The 17,835-nt window shown below is 44.1% G+C and overlaps 1 protein-coding gene across 1 annotated transcript in view; it reads left to right on the forward strand.

Moving 5' to 3' along the window:
* Positions 1–17,835, forward strand: part of MGAT5 (alpha-1,6-mannosylglycoprotein 6-beta-N-acetylglucosaminyltransferase) — a 263,857-nt gene that overhangs the window by 86,755 nt on the left and 159,267 nt on the right. Inside the window, exon 3 of the mRNA XM_077447804.1 lies at positions 5,084–5,251. Coding sequence (XP_077303930.1) covers positions 5,084–5,251 — 168 coding nt within the window. The remainder of the gene's footprint in view (positions 1–5,083; positions 5,252–17,835) is intronic.

Raw genomic sequence — 17,835 nt, forward strand, 5'->3', positions numbered from 1 at the left:
CAAAACGCCCTGGTGTGAAAGGGGTCTAAGTGTTGAACACCCGTGTGATCAGATTTCCAGCGCGGATCAAAAAAGGGCCCTGCACCCATTTTGGTGCGAATATGATGCGATTTTTGAGCCATACAGTTTGTATGGCTGAAATCACTTTGTACAGACATCGCATGTGATCAGAACAGCAATGCGGTGCGAATCACTTGCGATGTCTGGCGTTGTGCTAGTGTCAACCGGGCCTAATGGAGCTTCAGCCTGCGGCTCATCACAAGGAACCCCAGCCGGGTCGTCCAGCATGTAATCGATGGCTTCATTCACAAGTGTGAATAGGGCCTAAATCAACCTCATTACATGGGAGAGTTCTGGTGCAAGGTATGATGAGCTCCCTATTGTAAGGAATAGATGTAGGGGTGTGGGGAGTTTTATTGCAAGTTGGGATTCCAGACCGCTTTAAAACCATATCCCGCTTTTCAATACATCTAAGTTTTTTTTTTTTTTTATGGTTTCCTTGTTCAGCTCCACCTAATCTGGCGTTATAGAAGTAAAGATGATCAAAAAAGGACCCGGCGGTGTCCTAAATTAGCTTCTACATCTGTTCATGTGACCACTTGAGAAGTAATCCGAGTAATCTCTTGTCTGCTCCCAAGAGCATAAAGACTCTTAATCTGAAAAGACATCAAGGTTATAAAGCTGAAATATTAAAAATATCTAAAGGACTTTTTTTTTTTCTATCCCCGTCTGGACAGAGCCATTAGCTCAGCTACAAATATGCCAAAGAATCGTGGGAAAAATGCTCTGGGGAATAAATTCTCCTTCCTGGGCATAACACATTGAGCTGGCGCAGTCATATGTCCATTTCTGTAGTTGGTGTTTGTAGCAAAACCCACAGGCTGGCATCCCATATCAGACTTCTACATTCTCTGCCTGCTAATACATTGTAGCTGGTACCTTACCCGGTTTGCAAATTTGCTTTAAATCTAGGAGCCAACTAAAGGTTAAGAATGATTTTTTTTTTTTTGTGTAGGTTGTCGGCAACTGGGGCAAGCAAAGTAATGTATACCCCCTAACCTATAGTAGAGCATCAGCCAATAACCCTGATGCAATGCCGTAGGGGGGTTATAGGCTGGCTGAAAAAATGGACAATAAAAACCTGTTCTGGGGGGAAATTCGTCCTTGTGTTAATAGCCCTCTAGCAATATTCACCCCCCCCCCCCCCCCTCTACAGGTCTCGCCTCTTCACAAATCCTTCCCCTCCCTTCAAATTCTCCTTTTGGAGTGCCGGTATGTGATGAAGGAAAAACAAAACGTTAGCTCTGTGGGTAAACTTTTTTTTTTTTTTATTTAGTTTTAAAGGGTATCTCTACCATCACACTGGGAAAAAAAGACCCTCCTAACAACCTCCTTGCTGCTGCTGTCCCCTGTGCACTTTATCTGTCTTGTGTAACAGGAGAGGCCCAAGAACAGAACCTTGGGGCACCCCAACAGAGAAAGGAAGAGCAGAGGAGGAAGTAGAGTTGTAAGGAACGCTAAAGGCATCAGGCACCAATAAGACCCTCTGAAAAGCCTCACTGCTGCCATCCCCTGTGCACTTATCTGTCTTGTATAACATCTGCTGTCACGTAGCCCATGTTCACCGTTGTGCATCTCCATACACCTGAAACATCCGTACACAGCCCTGGAAACTGTGTAGAAGCTTAACCTTTGCAAGGGCTCCTGGCCATTGGTTAGTGTGGTCATGTGATGGCACTGACCGAAAGTGACGAGATACTCATTTGTCTCCACCGTCACATGACTACGTTAACCAATGGCCAAGAGCCCTTGCAAAGATTATGCTTCTACAGAGCTTCCAGGGCTGTTTCTGGTGTACGGAGACACAAGACAGATGAGTGCACAGGAGACAGCAGCAGTGCGAAGGCTTTATCGCCTGTGCGCTTATCTGTCTTGTGTAGCATCCACCGCAGCGCAGCCCATGTTCACCGTTGTGCATCCCCGTCCCCCCCCCCCCCCACAGATAGAGCTTTCTTTTGGTGGTATTTGATCGGCTCTGCGCTTTTTATTTTTTGCACTATAAACAAAAAAGAACATCAATTAGAGAAGAAAATGCAATTTGTTTTAACTTTTTGCTGTATTAAATATCCCCCAAAAATATATAAAACTTTCCCCCCTAAGTTTAGGCCGATATATATTCATAATTTTGGTAAAAAAAAATCGCAATAAGCGTATATTGATTGGTTTGCGCAAAAGTTGTAGTGTCTACAAAATAGGGGATCGTTTTTATGGCATTTTTATTCATTAAAACTTTTTTTTTTTACTAGTAATGGCGGCGATCTGCCATTTTTATCGGGACTGCGACATTATAGTGGTCACTTGACACATTTTTTGGGACCATTGGCATTTATACAGGGATTAGTGCTATAAAAATGCATTGATTACTGTAAAAATGTCACTGTCAGGGAAGGGGTTAACACTAGGTGTCAATCAAGGGATTAACTGTTCCCTGTGTGTGCGTGTTTCCAACTGTAGGGGGAGGGGACTGACCTAGAGGAAGTGACAGATCCTGATTCCTAGCTAATAGAAAGTCCGGATCTGTCACGCCTCTCAGTACAGGGATTTGTGTGTTTACAGACACTTGTCCCTGTTCTGCCCCTTGTGCACGTGATTGCTTGTGGCCGGCTGTCATTGCGACCGTCGGCCATGAGCATTGGCCCCCCCCGCTGTGCAGCGGCCGCACGCCTGCTATCTCGGTCGCCGACTTATAACTACGACTGCTCGCAGGATCGTGCCGGCCTGCCGTAGTAAAATGATGGCAACTGGTCGGTAAGAGGTTAAGCCTCACGTCCTATCACTGTCCAAATCTTGCCGCCTCAAGCTCCGCAAAATCTCCAAAATACACCCCTTTCTAACCAATGACTCGACAGTTTTTAATTCACTCCCTGGTCAATTCTTCTACTGCAACTCCCTCCTCATTGGCTTACCTCTACATAGTCTATCCCCTCTTCAGTCCATCATGACTGCTGCTGTTACCAATCGCTCTGTCTCTGCTACTCCTCTCTGTCAATGCTTCCGCTCACCCAACAAATTAAATTCAAAATACAACTTACAAAGCCATCCACAACTCTGCCCCCAGCTGTATCACTGACCTAGTCTCAAAATAACAACCTATTGGTTGTCTTCGTTCCTCTCAAGACCTCCTGCTCTCTAGCTCCCTCGTCACCTCCTTTGCTCACCTCCTGAACTTTTCCAGAGCTTCTCCAATCCTATGGAACTCCTTACCCCAATCTGTCAGATTATCTCCTACTCTTTTAGATGATCCCTGAAAACCCTCTCTGAAAAGATCTTTTAGACGATCCCTGAAAAGCCTTTTCTACCCACACCTAACTGTATTTTCATTTTATTTATCAGTTCATCCCCCACAGTTATTACATTTTTATTTTTTTCATTTTGACCCTCCCGTCTAGATTGTAATCACTAATGAGCAGGGACCTCTGATTCCTCATGTATTGTAACTGTACTGTCTGCCCTCATGTTAACGCGGAGGTTCACACAAAAATTGAGCCTCCTCTTTTTCGGAACCCTCTCCGCCTTCCGGTGTCACATTTGGCACCTTTTGGGGGGGGGGGGGGATGCAGATACCTGTCTAAGACAGGTATTTGCACCCACTTCCAGGCATAGACTCCCACAGGAGTCTACGCCTCTTCCCGTCCCCCCGCTTGGTCTGCTGGGACCAGTTAGAACGCACAAAGCAACTCGCGCATGCGCAGTAGGGAACTGAAGCCGTAAAGGCTTCACTTCCGCTTCCCTCACCGAGGATGGTGATGGCAGGAGCCGAGCGATTGATCGGCTTCGGCTGCTGACATCTCTGAACCCTGGCACAGGTAAGTGTCCATTTTTATTAAGTCAGCAGCTTAATTTTATATATATATATATATATATATATATATATATATATATATATATATATATATATATATATATATATATATATATATATATATATATATATATATATATATATATAATTATAGGTGGACTCCCTCTTTAAACTGTTGGCGCAGTATAAATCCTGAATAATGGGCTGACGAAAGCCTGGACCCAATTTCTAGTCGAAGTGGCGACCTGGGATTTGTTGAGCCCCGGACTAGAGTGCATATCATTTTTTGCGCTTTCAGAAAACTTGCCATCACAGCCCAATGCAATAAAAGTCTGACAAAGCGCCGGTAAGCAGCACAAAACCCACTGGTTGACTGCGCTTTACCCACCACACCACCCCAGTGTGAAGCGCCTTGTTCTCTGTACTTTTGTCATTAAAAACAGTTTGACATCTACTGATATTCCCTTTAAGCTAGGAACAAACCTCCCCCCTGAGGACTATGCAGAAGGCGTATTCTCCAAGGCACTATAATATACAGGGTTGGTAATGATTTAATTGCAGGCATGCACAGACTTGACTTTTACATGTTTTTTTTCTTATCGCAAAAAGGTCATATAATACATGTTCTCACATGGGAGTGTAACTTTTTTTTTCTTTTTGTCTTCTGTTCTTTGTCGTGAATTATGTCCTGTGTGCCAAGAGAAACCACATTATAATGGTTGCCATTTTACAAACTTAAAGTAAAACTATAGGCAAAAATGTTGTTTTCATTTTGAATAGCACAAGTGATGGTTATAACCCGTCGGATATTATTATTATTTTTTTTTTTTGCCATCTGCGTCCCATTGCAGAGATTTCCTTTCCCTGTTCCATAGCCAAACAGGAAGTGAGGAAATCCTTGCAAATAAAGGGAATTCCTTTGGGACCCCCAGGTCACCAGAACTAGTGTCCCCATTGGAAGATTTCCCCTCAACTACTTTTCTGGGGACAACCCAAATTTGGGGGTTTTCTTTTATTTTCAATGATGATGTAAACTGGACAGAGCGGGTGATTGTCCCTAACGGGGGCACACAGCAATACAAGCAGACAAGGGGTCTAATCCGTCTCCACGCAATCCAAATTATTATTTTTTTTTTAGCTTTTAGTTATACTTTAATCCAAAATGCAAATGTAATACATGATTCTAAAATAATGTACCTCTTGTGTTTTTTTTTTTTTAAGATTTAAAGAAGACGCTGGCGGTTCTTCTGGATAATATTTTGCAAAGGATTGGCAAATTGGAATCAAAGGTTGACACTCTGGTTTTAAATGGCACGGGATTAAACTCCACCAATGGTACAACGACTGCCATTCCCAGTGTTGGTGCTGGGGATAAAATAAACGTTGCAGGTATGTTTGTTTTTTCTTTTTAAAGCGGACCTGTTGGCAGTTATTTTATTAAAGTGGAAGTCCAGCTTTTTTCTGACTAACCTTAGTGATATTAAAGGCTGGTGTATTATTTTTTTTTTTTTTATTTTTTTTTTTAATAAACTGGTTATACTTGCATGCTCTGTGCAATCATTTTGCACAGAACAGCCCGATACTCCTCCTTCTTTGGTCCCCTGATGTGCTCCTTGCACCTCTCCCTTGCCTAGTGCCCCCAGAGCAAGTGGCATGCTATGGGAGCTCTCTAGCCCACCTCTGTGTCCATAAGACACGCACAGAACTGCTCAGGCCCGCTCCCTCTTCACTGGCTAACAGCAGCAGGAGGCTCCTGCTGCTGTGTCTCAGCCAATGAGTCGGAACAGACCCGGGATAGCCGCTGCTCTCGTGCACATTACTGGATCAGGCTCAGGTACATATGGGGAGGGAGGAAGAGATGCTGCACACAGATTATTTTTTTTTTTTTTTTTACCTGAATGCATAAAGGTAAAATATCTTCAGCATTTATAACCACTTTAAACCTGCTCCCACCTTCTTTCTAAATCCTATTCTTTCTACTCTGCAAAAGGAGGATGTGTAAAATCTTACCCTTAGCTTTTCCACCATATACGTGCTATAGCCGAATGACGGTCAGCTACACTGTGGTCGCCTAGGCCTGGGAAGGTGTCATTTGACGTCCTCCCGCTGCGGCACACTCTGTGATGGCCTTGGGACACAGCTGATCACAGATCGGGATGAAGGGCCAATCACAGCGGCCCTTTATCACGTGATCAGCTGTGTCTAATCACAGCTGATCACGATGTAAACACAAGCAAGTTATCGGCATTCCTTTCCTCACACTGGCAACGTGTTCGAAAAATTAGGAGAAAAATTACCTGTCGACAAGTTTTTATAACTAATGAAAAAAATTCAAAATTTTTGGTCTTGTTTGTTTTGCAAAAAAATAAAAACCCAGTGGTGATTAAATAACACCGAAAAGCTCTATTTGTGTGAATTTTTTTAAATTTAAGTAGTGTTGCAGGACCGCGCAATTGTTCAATGTGCAACATCGCTGAAACGGGGTAAAAGTGCCTGGTATTAAAGTGGTTAAATGAACTGTTGGTATTGAGATGGGGGGGGGGGGGGGGGCTTGTGACATGGAATTGCATTCAACCACATTGCGGAGGAGCCAGGAGTGCCCTCGGGGGCGGGGGGGGGGACCCTTGCACAGGGCAGGTAAGTATATGCCATTTAAAAAAAAAAAAACCTTTACAATCACTTTAAGTAGCGATGAGATGGGTTTTATATTGAGCACTGCTGCACTGTCCCACCTGGCAAGACTCCCATGAAAATGTGGCAGTCACTGGCTTGTTACATTGGCAATGGGCAATTTTATAGGGAACATCTCATAGATGGGTACTTTTTATGATCTGCGCTAGCACCTGACCTTTGAAGTTGTCACAACTATTGGCATGCATCAGTGAAGTCTTAGTATGTGCATTGTAAAGTTTTATCACTTTGTTCTGCTCCATTAGAAATCTTGATTGCTCTACTGCCAATTTATTTTTTTTTTTTCCATATAACAATTTTATTAGTTGTCTCAATAAAAGAACCCGTATACAGATACAAGTGAGAATAAGGACAATGCGTAAGAGAACGCAATAGCGTTGAAGGGAGCAACTTTCTTCAAGTTTTGCATTACACATTTCAACTTCAATGGTGACAATGCTTTAGAACAATAGTGAGCAGTACCTCAAGACTGGTATCATACAAAACATTTACATGGTGAATATCCAAGGGGGGGAGAAAGGAATAGCAAAAGTAGGAGAAGAGGGTAAGGAAGCAGTGTTACCGCATTGGCTCTGTCACCTAAGGGCAAGTAGGCATCGTGCAGCCATGAGAATGTGGGTAGTTTCTTATAGAGTTTGGCAAATTTCAGTTGGGAGCGGCCTAACGGGAAGAATTTTGGTGTCATGGGTATCGGCACCTCGAAGAGGTGAATCGGTAGTTGTGTCGCACACCAGAATGGAGCTATTAAAGGGAAGATCTAGTTGATGTGGAGAAGAGTGCCTTTGTCCCTCTGGCAGTGCCAACAGCGGTCGGAGCTGGAGGGTTGGAAAACGTGGAGCATGTCTGGTCGGGTACCAAAAGTAGAGAATCTTGTAAGCATTTTCCTTATAGAGAGTACATAAAGAACTCTTGGCAGCCTGAGTCCAGATCGTCCGCCAGATCTCCACAGGGATTTCCTCTCCCAGCGGAGCATGTGAGCATGTTTGCCCTGATCTGGCATGGAGTGTGTGTTAAGAATCTGATAAATATCTGAGATCAGTCCTCTACGTGCGGAGCCCTCTAATACAGGGCTTAACAAATTTGCTTAGAATCTAGGAGCCAGCTGAAAAAGTTAGGAGCCATTTATTTAAATCCTCTGCCCAGCGCCCAGAACTGCATGTCTGGGGCATCGGGCAATAAGAATTGCTCATGCCTGATGCCAAGAGAAAAGACCATATTTAAAAAAAAAAAAAAAAAAAATCAATCAACTTTTGTTATAAGATTTTGCAGATAAGTTTTTTTTTTTTGTTTGTTTGTTTTTTTTTTCTCCACTGATGTGCTCTGATAGGCTGCACTAATGGGCACTGACAGGTGGCACTGATGGGCAACAATAGGCAGCATTGAGGTCACTGATGGGAACAGGTGGCACTGATGGGCAGCACTGACACTAATTGGCACTAGCAGGTGGCACTAACTGGTATTGTCAGGAGGCACTTGAAGTTGGCACTGGCAGGTGGCAATGGTTGGCACATGATACTGGCAGGTGGCACTAACTGGCACTGGATGGCACTGGCAGGTGGCAATGTTTGGCATTGGCAGGGGGCACTAACTGGCATTGGCAGGTGGCACTGGATTGTACTGTGGCAGGTGGCACTGGATTGCACTGGAATGTTTCACAGCCGATAGTGTAACACTGAAACTGAATGCTCTGCAGTGCTGCAGTGTGGGAAACTGTAAGGAGAGAGAGGAGCTTACAAATTCATGTTTTCAGCTTTCCAGCCAATGATTGGGCTGCTTAAGGGGCGTGGCCACATACACGTGTCGGCCCGCCCAGATCCCATCCCATTGGCTGGTGTTGGATAGCTGGGTCCTGCCCACCCCGACGTCCAGCCTTAATTTTGACAGCTCCTCTCTACATACAGTTTCACACACTGCCGCGCTGCTCTGCCAACAGTGTGGAGAAGGGAGGAGGATGTCAGCGGCTGCTGAGCCGCTCTCTTCCTGCTCCATCCCGACTACCAGACAGTGCTCTTTGTCTGGAGGGCCTCCACTTTCCAAGACCCCAAAGCCAGCCCTGTAGCAGAGGCACCTGTCGGTGACAAAAACCCAGGCGCCAGGGCGCAATTTATAGTCGCAGCGGCGATCTGGCACCTGGGATTTGTCGAGCCCTGCTCTAATATAATGCGTTCAAATGGTGACGGTGTGGAAAAATTTGTGTGGTTTGAGCATAGTGTTGAATTTGCGGTAGCCGTAGAACACCTGGCGTGGTAAGTCATGTTTATCTTGGAGTTCAGAAAATGGTAGCAATTTACAGGATCTAGGATCTACTAGGTATCCAAAATGGAACAGTTTGCTGTGACGCCCAGGGTCACGACATGTCGGGTAAGGCTAGCAGGCAGGGTTGCAGAGAAAAGAGGTCAGCAACGATCTTTCAGATTTAAGCTCGTGTTCCCGAGATGGCTTGCGCAATAGCTGCCCAAGCTGGGACATTGACCCCACTAAGCCGACCGGGTTCCACCTGTTTGGGTGTTTGTTTTGTTTTTCCGTCCATTTATTGTAGGAATGTTGGGGAAAGCAGGAGTCTATTGCGCATAGCTGGGCTGCCTGGTTGTATTTAACTAGGTTGGGGGAACGCCAGTCCCCCCTCAGCGCGCAATGCCATCAGGATTGATCGGGGTTTCCTATGTCTTTTATAGTTCCACACATATTAGTCAGTCAGCTTGTAGTTTGCGTGGGTGGCCGTAGGACAGGGCTGGGTGGTGTCTGGAATAGATACAGACGCTTAGGAAGGATAACCATCTTGACTGATGTCATTTTGCCCAGGGGAGAGAGAGGTGGGTTTTCCATTTTTGGTCCAGTTCGCTAATTGACCTATATAAGGGGGGGGGGGAGAATTAGCTTGGTGTAGTGTGGCAAAGGATGGGGTGAGCTTAACCCCCAAACATAAAAAAAAAAGTACGTTCTCAATCATAGGGGAAACCAGACTGTAGGTGGTGTATTTCCTCCTCTGGGCGGTTAACTGGAAGGGCTATGGACTTAAACGCATTTGTTTTGTAACCCAAAATTGCCCCATATTTGTCAAGTTCCGCATGTAAATTAGGTAGTGAGATGCGGCCCGGGTCAAGGTGAGAATGTCATCTGTAAAAAGCAAGAGTTTGAATTCCTTTCCCCTAATCGATATACCCTGAACGTCCGGGTTCCCACGAATGGTTGATGCCAGGGGCTCTATACATAAAGGCAAATGGTAACGGGGAGAGCGGGCCGCCCTGGTGGGTGCCATTAGTAACTGGGAAGGAGAACAAGAGGGCAGAAGGGGTCTTTATATGTGACGTAAGGTTGGTGTAAAGATGTTGTGCCGCCCACAGGAAGGGTCCCCTGAAGCCCATGTGACATATTGTTGCGAACAGAAAAGGCCAACCAAGCCGTGTGCAGACTCAGGATCAGGGACTCTGAATTGTCAACTACATCATTCTACATAATTCTATGACCTTTCTCGTGTGATCTCCTGCTTGACGGGGAGACACGCCCACTTGGTCTTTATGGCTCAGGGTGGGTAGGACCGTATTAAACCGAATCAAGAGGAGTTTAGTGAATATTTTTAGGTTGGAGTTCAATAGGGCTATGGGCATGTAGCTGGCACATAAGAACGGGTCCTTGTCTGATTTTTGGATTGGGGTGAGAAAGAAGCTCTGCATATTTCGGATTGGAGTTTGCTGAAGGAGGGCGTTAAACCGTTTTATTCATATATGGGGGGCAGTAGGGGGAGGGAGGATTTGTAGTACTTGTATGGCAGGCCATCTGGGCCAGGGGATTTGTGAGGGGGCAGGGCTTTAATAATCGTGAGTTCTGCAGTAATGGGTGCACTGAGCGCAATCAGGTCTGAGGCTTGGAGTTGGGCTATCCCAGCCTGCTCCAAGCAGCGAGACATACTGTCAACTAGGTCCGATGGTGGGGCATTATGTGTTATCTCAGTTTTATTATACAGGTCAGTGTAATATTCTGCAAAGAAGTTGGCTATGTCCTAAGGGTGGGATAGTAAGCAGCCTAACCTATTCTTAAACGCGGGGTGGATGTATGAGTACGGTCACCTAGCCAGTAGTGAGTGTGCCTTGTTGCCTTGGTCCTAAAACAGTTATACTATGACAAATGCTTTCTCCACCTGGGAAGGAGAATGCGAGGAGTCCCGAGATCAGGAGGAGACTGCGTCCGGCGCCATCTTGTCTGCTCCTTAAAATGGTCCCGGAAGGTCGTGAAGGACCCCGGCGAGGGATTGAGATGATTTGCCTTGAAGCTGAGGGAGAGGTAGCTGGCTAGGCCTCCATTCAGGTCGGCTTCCAGTCACGCTCCCCTGCTGCCAAATTTTACAGATCATTAGTGGTCTGCTCATGTAAGAGTATTTTCGATGTATGTCTTAATAGATTTTTGACCATTCAGTATTTTATTTAGTTTTTATCTTGTACTATGGAATTCTCCTATCCTCCCAATGAATTTTATATTGAGCTGCTCCCAGTCACGGAAAACTGAGAATTAGTCGGTGTTATTTTTGTTATAGATCTATGGAAGCATGTATGACTGTGATTCATTAAGCTGTATTCACATCCGGCTTTCTAAATGTTGCTTAATTCCTTCGTATATGACTTTTAAAGCTCAAGTTTATATTTAGTCTTCCCTATATCCTCTAATAACATTTCCAAAGCAAAACTTTGTGTAATTGTGTTTTTTTTTTGTTTTTTTCTGTTTTTTTTTTTCCAATGGGGACACTAATTCCGGTAACTTTGGGGTTCTCAAAGAATTCCTTTTGCAGGGATTTCCTTTCACTTCCTGTTTGGCTATGAGACAGGAAGTGAAAAATCTCCAATGGGACACAGATGAAAAAAAATAAAAATAAAAAAATAAAAATCTGAGGGGTTATAATGCTCCCTCACTCTATCTGAAATTAAATGAAATGCCTAAAGTTCTACTTTAAGTGAGGAAACAGCAGGTGGGTGGCTTGTTAATTCTATGGATAAGCTCTGCACAGCAAACCATGAGGCTCCATTCACACTTTACGATACAACTTTGGATGGGTGTGCCTTGGCTGTGACTGACTGTTGGCTTTGACTATTGCACAACTGTTGCATTGATATTATGAAAGTGTTTCAGCCCATGCATTGTAAAGGTAAAATGAAAAAAAGTCTTTGCGTAAGCTGCTCTGTGCAATGGAGTTGTACAGAGCGGCAGCGAAACTTGTTTTTTTTCGGGTCCCCTGCTAGTGCTACTGGCCCCTCCTCTGTCCAGTGTCCCCATATGAAGCTGCTTCTCGTGGGGCCACTGGTGCCTGCTTACACCAAAAAGAAAAAAAAAAAAAAAAAAAAAACCTTTAATGCAACGAATATACTTACTGCGATTTTTAGGTCATATATCGATTTGAGCGCCTTCCATTGAAATGCATGGGCTGAAACTTGTCATGCGACTTTGGACAGTCACACAAGTGTGTGATTAGAGCCTCAAAAAGGTTGGCTCTATAATCTTACTCTTATTTACAATATACACACTTCAAGTGGTTTTTAACTTTAATATTGTACTTGTACATATATGCAAGACTGAGGCTTGCCTATAGGTACTGTAAATATCTCCTAAACGTGCACCATTTAGGAGATATTTACTATATATGCAGCCGATGACCTAATTGGCGCAGCTGAACTGTTCCTTCAGAATCCTGTGCTGTAAATGCTGGCACTTCCGCATGTGCGTGGGAATACCGCCATTGCGTTTCCCGCTAGTCGCACAGCCAGAGTCTGCAGACCTGGAAGGAAGACTGGTAAAGATGGAAGCGGCCTCAAGCAATGACATTACATCGCTGGAAGCCTTTGTTTTCAGGTAAGTTTCACATAATGTGCTAATGTGTGTGTAAAAAAAAATAAAAAATGCACCCAGTGGTTTACAGCCACTTTAATAAAGGCACAATGATGCGTTTTAACATTTCCATCACATTATAGTGTTTGTCAACGATCAGGAGTTGCACTCAAGTACAGTTAGCAATGACCCACGCTTTCCAACTCCAGAAATAGATACGCCAGTTCCAAATTTTGAACTCTTGCCACATCAACTTTTACAGTCAGATCTGTAGGCGGTGAAGTACAAAAGAAAACTTCACGGTTTCTTCCTACGTTCCCTTTGATTAGTTCCAGTGTAAGGTTAGTTTTCAGTGAAAGAGAATGATGCATTTAAATCATACGTAATAACCTGCATTGCAAAAGGTTACCATCTTTGAATTTTGGTTTGCGCAAAAGTTTGTCTACTAAATAGGGGAAAGATTTAGGGACTTAGAATTTTTTTATTTTATTTTTTTATCTAATTTTACTAGTAATGGGGGTGATGAGCGTTTTTTTTTTTTTTTTTCTGGGACTGCAAAATTGCGGTGGACAAACTTGACGCCAACTGACGCTTTTTGGTGACCAGTGATACCAAATACAGTGATCAGTGCTATCAAAATGCACTCTATAAATGGCACTGGCAGGGGATGGTTTAACACTAGGGGGTGATCAAGGGCTTAAGTTTTCCCTAGGGAGGTGTTTCTAACTGTCGAGGAAAGAACTGACTGTGAGAAGAGATGGAAGAGAGGAAGGCATAGTGAGTCATAAATGGGGAAATCCGATGCAGGGAGCCTATAGTAGATATTGGTAATTATACCCTTCGTCAAGAGCACAATGTTCATTTGCAAGTCTTTACATCATTAAAGTGGCTTTAAAGGCTCAAGGTTACATCATTAAAGTGTTTCTAAAGCACCCCTCACCCCCTTTATACTAAGCTGAGAGCTGCAGCTCTCTTGGCTTTGTCTCCAAACTGGACAGATCAAAAGCCATTGGCTCCCACTACTGTCAATCAACTTTAGTGATGAGGGAGTGGGGCGGAGTCTCACCGTCTGTCAAACGCAGCAGCGGATCTCTGGAGCAAGCCCACAGGAGTACCCCCACAGCAATCTGCTTCCTATTGGGGGCACCAGCAAGAGGAGAAGCCAGGATCGCTGGCAGGGGATCTGAGGAGAGGAGGATCCGCTCTGTGCAGTTCTACTTGGTTTGTTTAAACTTTTTTGCTTTAACGTGGAACATCATTAATGGTGGACCTGTGTGTCTGACTTTAAAATTTTTATTTTTTTTGTTTTGTTGGGTGTCTGCCACAGTGCAGGTGGTTGAAATCCGAAGAGTTCAGGGTTCAGCGTTGATCTGTTGTCCAGATGTCACAGTAGATTTGGACAGGAATAAAGTACTTCCTATCCCTTGTTTCTGGGGCTCAGTGATCCTGTACAGATCTGTACATCAGTGAGATAAAAGCGCCTTATTCCGGCAGGTATTTTTACACAAGAGCCATGTTACAGGAGACTACTGGAATTCCACCAAGGGTCGGAGGGTAGTGGAATTAATCTCCTCCACAGAGCTCTATATCTAGCCGGTTCATCTTACCGGCATTCATGGGCGCTTGGCACAGGTTAAGCTTGTGGATTGTGTAACTGCTGTTGGTTTGTTGAGAACAAATGGCCTGTTGCAAAGACTTCAAATGCACCGAGATAATCCTTTTGTCAATGTACTTATTATAAGAACTAATTTTTGTGTGTTTGTGAGAAAAGAAGAGGCGCTCAGAGAATAGTGCAAAGATCCAGACCACAGCAGATAGTTATGCAGAGAAACGGATAACCCATCTTTATTATACAGGATTTGTATAGCGCCAACAGCTTGTGCAGCACTTTACCTAATGAGGGTAGACAGTACAGTTGCAATACAATTCAATACAGGAGGAACCGGGGGGGGGGGGGCCCTGCTCGTTTAGAGCTTACAAAAGGGAGGGTGGAGAAAATAAAGTACCATTAAGGGGAGGCTGGATAGGCTTCTCCTGAAGAGAAGTTTTCAGAGATCGCCTAAAAGTGGACAGTAGGAGATAGATTGGGGTAGGGAATTCCATAGGTTTGGAGAAGTACTGGTGGAGAGAATGGGTGGAGAAGACAAAGGAACTAAAGAGCAGGAGCATGAAGCCTTACAATGGTCTTAAAGCACAACTACAAGATATTAAAACAAATCTTGGGGGGGGGGGGGGGGGGGTGCAATGCTTTTTAAAGTGGTCTTAATGCCCGTACGCACGATACGAAAATCGGAAGTAAAGTTTAGTCCGATCTTTGGATCGTTAGTATGGTACTTTCGACAGCCTATTACAGGTTTTCGGCAGACAAAGGCTGGATGTGCGATTTTTTTATTTTTTTTTTTTTTTTTTTTTTTTTTTGTCGTACATGAATGCATTTGAATGTGAATGTCCGATTTTCATTCAGTACGGTTTTCATACAAGAGTCACTTGTGGGCGCAGGGTGACCAAGAAAAGACATGAACCCTGAGAATGATTGGATTACTTCAAATGGGACAGTAATATTCATTAACGTCATCTCTCAAGCAATATGAATATTTTATCCCCTGTACACTGAAGTCTATGGCCAGAAAGTATAACTCCTCCCTGGGCATTCCAGGAAGTTCAATGCAAGAGACCAACCGTCTAGTACTTAACGATGTTGCTTTTTTCTGGATAAGTAGATCGTATTAATCTTGTCTGAGGCAGTTTTCTCTTCGCCTATTAAGTGTGCTGATGAACTTGCCTATTGTCTGCTAGGGGAGGTATTGACACTCAGAATAATGTGTATTGGGGGCTCGTTATGTAACCATTGTGTGATGCTGTCGGTGGACCTGGGTCATTGTTCATGTGGCGCCTGCAGTATTTTCAAGTGTATAAATAGAGCCTGCATTTGTTTCAATAAAGAGTCTGATTCCTGTTTGACCCTCTGTACAGAGCCTCGTCTCGTACTTGGCGGGAGAATTATTTGTATGGGTTTCTTCAGCTGATTGGAGTGTACGGTAGCTGCCTTTGTATTCGGAGATGGAATGTCCTAAACGGCTTTAACCCCTTTCATACTCGTGGTGTCGTTACACTACGCATGCTCAGAAATGAAAGAATACATACAAAACCAGTCAACACATTACATCACTTCTAAAGTTGTATTCTGTCATACGAGCTCTGCACAGTGAGTGGAGACGGACTTGTCATCTGCCTGCTCAGCGGAGTGAAGTCCGTCAAACGGGGTCACCCGTGCGAAAGGGGCCTAAAGGGGAACTCCTGCCATAAGTTTACATTTTATTTTTTATTTTTTTATTTTTTATCAAATCCATGCATGGGTTTTCAAATAAGACTTCTTAATTTTTGTCAGCACTGGCTGTAGCTCCTCCGCAGGCTAAAGCCCAATTTATGCAATTTACTATAGAAGGCAGTACAGTCAGCACTGAAACTGCAGCCCATTGTCTTTCATCATCCTCTGTACATGACAGCATCCACACAGGGAAACCACACAACCTCTGCTCCCTCTACTCCTGAATGCTGCCAGGGCCAAATTGCAGCCCTGTACCACCTCCGCTATACCCCTCTGACAACCTCATTGTAGTTAGACTGAGCTGAGACCTGCCTGCCTCCAGCTGTGCAAGGTAAGTGAGTGTTCAGTAGAAACCGTTGGCTTGTGTTTGTAAATGATACATGGCCACTGAAGCTTAGCTGTGAGCCTGGTACCGCTCCCCCCCCCCCCCCCCCCTCGTGCGTTTTGTCAATTTCTCTATCAATTTCTGGTAGGTATGAAGAAGCCAAAAAGGTATCCAGTGTCCAACTTTCCCTGTTATTACAGGCAATTTGATCCTGGCTCCTTGACTGCACTGACTGCCTTCTGAATTTCTGATTTGTTCATCTATGCTGTGAACCTGACACCACCTGGCTTTGCAGGTTAATTTACTTCAGGAAAGCATATTGCTTCTAAAACCCATTTTCAGTGTATTTTTGTTCAGAGTTGCAGCTATGTAAAAAAAAAAGTGCAAAGCTGTGATTAATGACACGTTATTTCTAGCCGCTCGTGCCTTTCTGTTTGAGAAACAGATTTCTGACTCTATAAAAAGCTGCTGCGTGCATCCGTGTATCAGATCTGTTGTATAATGCAAGCATTGTTATAGGAGGGAAATGCCATAACCAGAGTGAGGGTTGTGCTGGGGGATGTTGAGGTGCTTTATGATCCTGCAGAAGGCATTCCCTTAGTACCAGTTATTCATACTACATCAATATTTCCAGATAAGATTTTACAATATGACAACCAAAGTAGTATTCTGTAGAATGAAATCACGATTTGATAGACCTCAAACCTGGAGATGTAATGCCATTAACTGTGCTGCTGCACATTTTTAGATTATCAAATGGATTATTATTCTGTTACATTGGTCTAGACATTTCTAATGAGATCTCCATTAGAGCCGGTTCACACAGATGCGACTTGTCAGGTGACTTAGCTGCCTGACAAGTCGCGCCCCGTTCTGTACAATGGAACCGTTCTAATAGGAGCGACCCAAGTTGCTCCGACTTAGAAAAAGGTTCCTGTGCTACTTTTGGAACGACTTCAGGCGACTTGTATTGACTTCTATACAGAAGTCATTTTGCAAGCCGCCGCTGAAGTCGTGTGCGGGTCGCCTGAGGCAGTCGCACTGCAAGTCGGGCTGCCCCAGTGTGAACCGGCTCTTACAGTACCAAGTAAGAAATATGCCTAATGTTGGGCCTCGCCCGCATGGGCATACTTAAGTGTACATCCATGCGAAGGGCTGCACGCACCTGCATGGCTGTCAACTTGGGACGGACAACTTGGGATGTCCGTGCAGCTACTGCATCCCAGTGGACATCAATAGGCACTGCCTTTATGTGGCTGCACAGAACAAAGTGCTGTGTAAACCTATATACAAACCTATATAAATCCTGTATAACACCTTTACATCTTGTATGGACAAACATGGCTGTTGCCTATTTTCTGTGCTTATGTGCATACATCTCAATCATTGTAGTAGTATGGACATATACATATCTAGATCTGAGAGGTTTTGTATAAAAGATGTAGTTCAATCAGCAATACACATTTATTGATAGGGTTACATAATATATACAAATTACACACCAGACAGTATTTACAACACAATGTACAGTGTAGGTCCCTTGGCTTACATGAAATTTACAATACAATATAAGATGCAAGTGTAGAGTTAGATTACCTGTTAACTTCAGGTCTGCTCATGGTGATTGCTGTCTGTCCCCACACCAGAGAAAGAGCTAGCTTGGTCACAAAGCATTCTATTCCCCCCCCCCCCCCCTCCTTTCTGTAGTGTGGCCAATAGAATTCTCCCTAATTGGTCACTGTACTTAGTAAATGTACCGTATATACTCGAGTATAAGCCGAGATTTTCAGCCTCTTTTTTGAGGCTGAAAGTGCC

The sequence above is a fragment of the Lithobates pipiens genome, unplaced genomic scaffold (assembly GCF_037356315.1).
Source record: "Lithobates pipiens isolate NorthernLeopardFrog02 unplaced genomic scaffold, aLitPip1_a1.2 Scaffold_22, whole genome shotgun sequence".
NCBI lineage: Eukaryota > Metazoa > Chordata > Amphibia > Anura > Ranidae > Lithobates > Lithobates pipiens.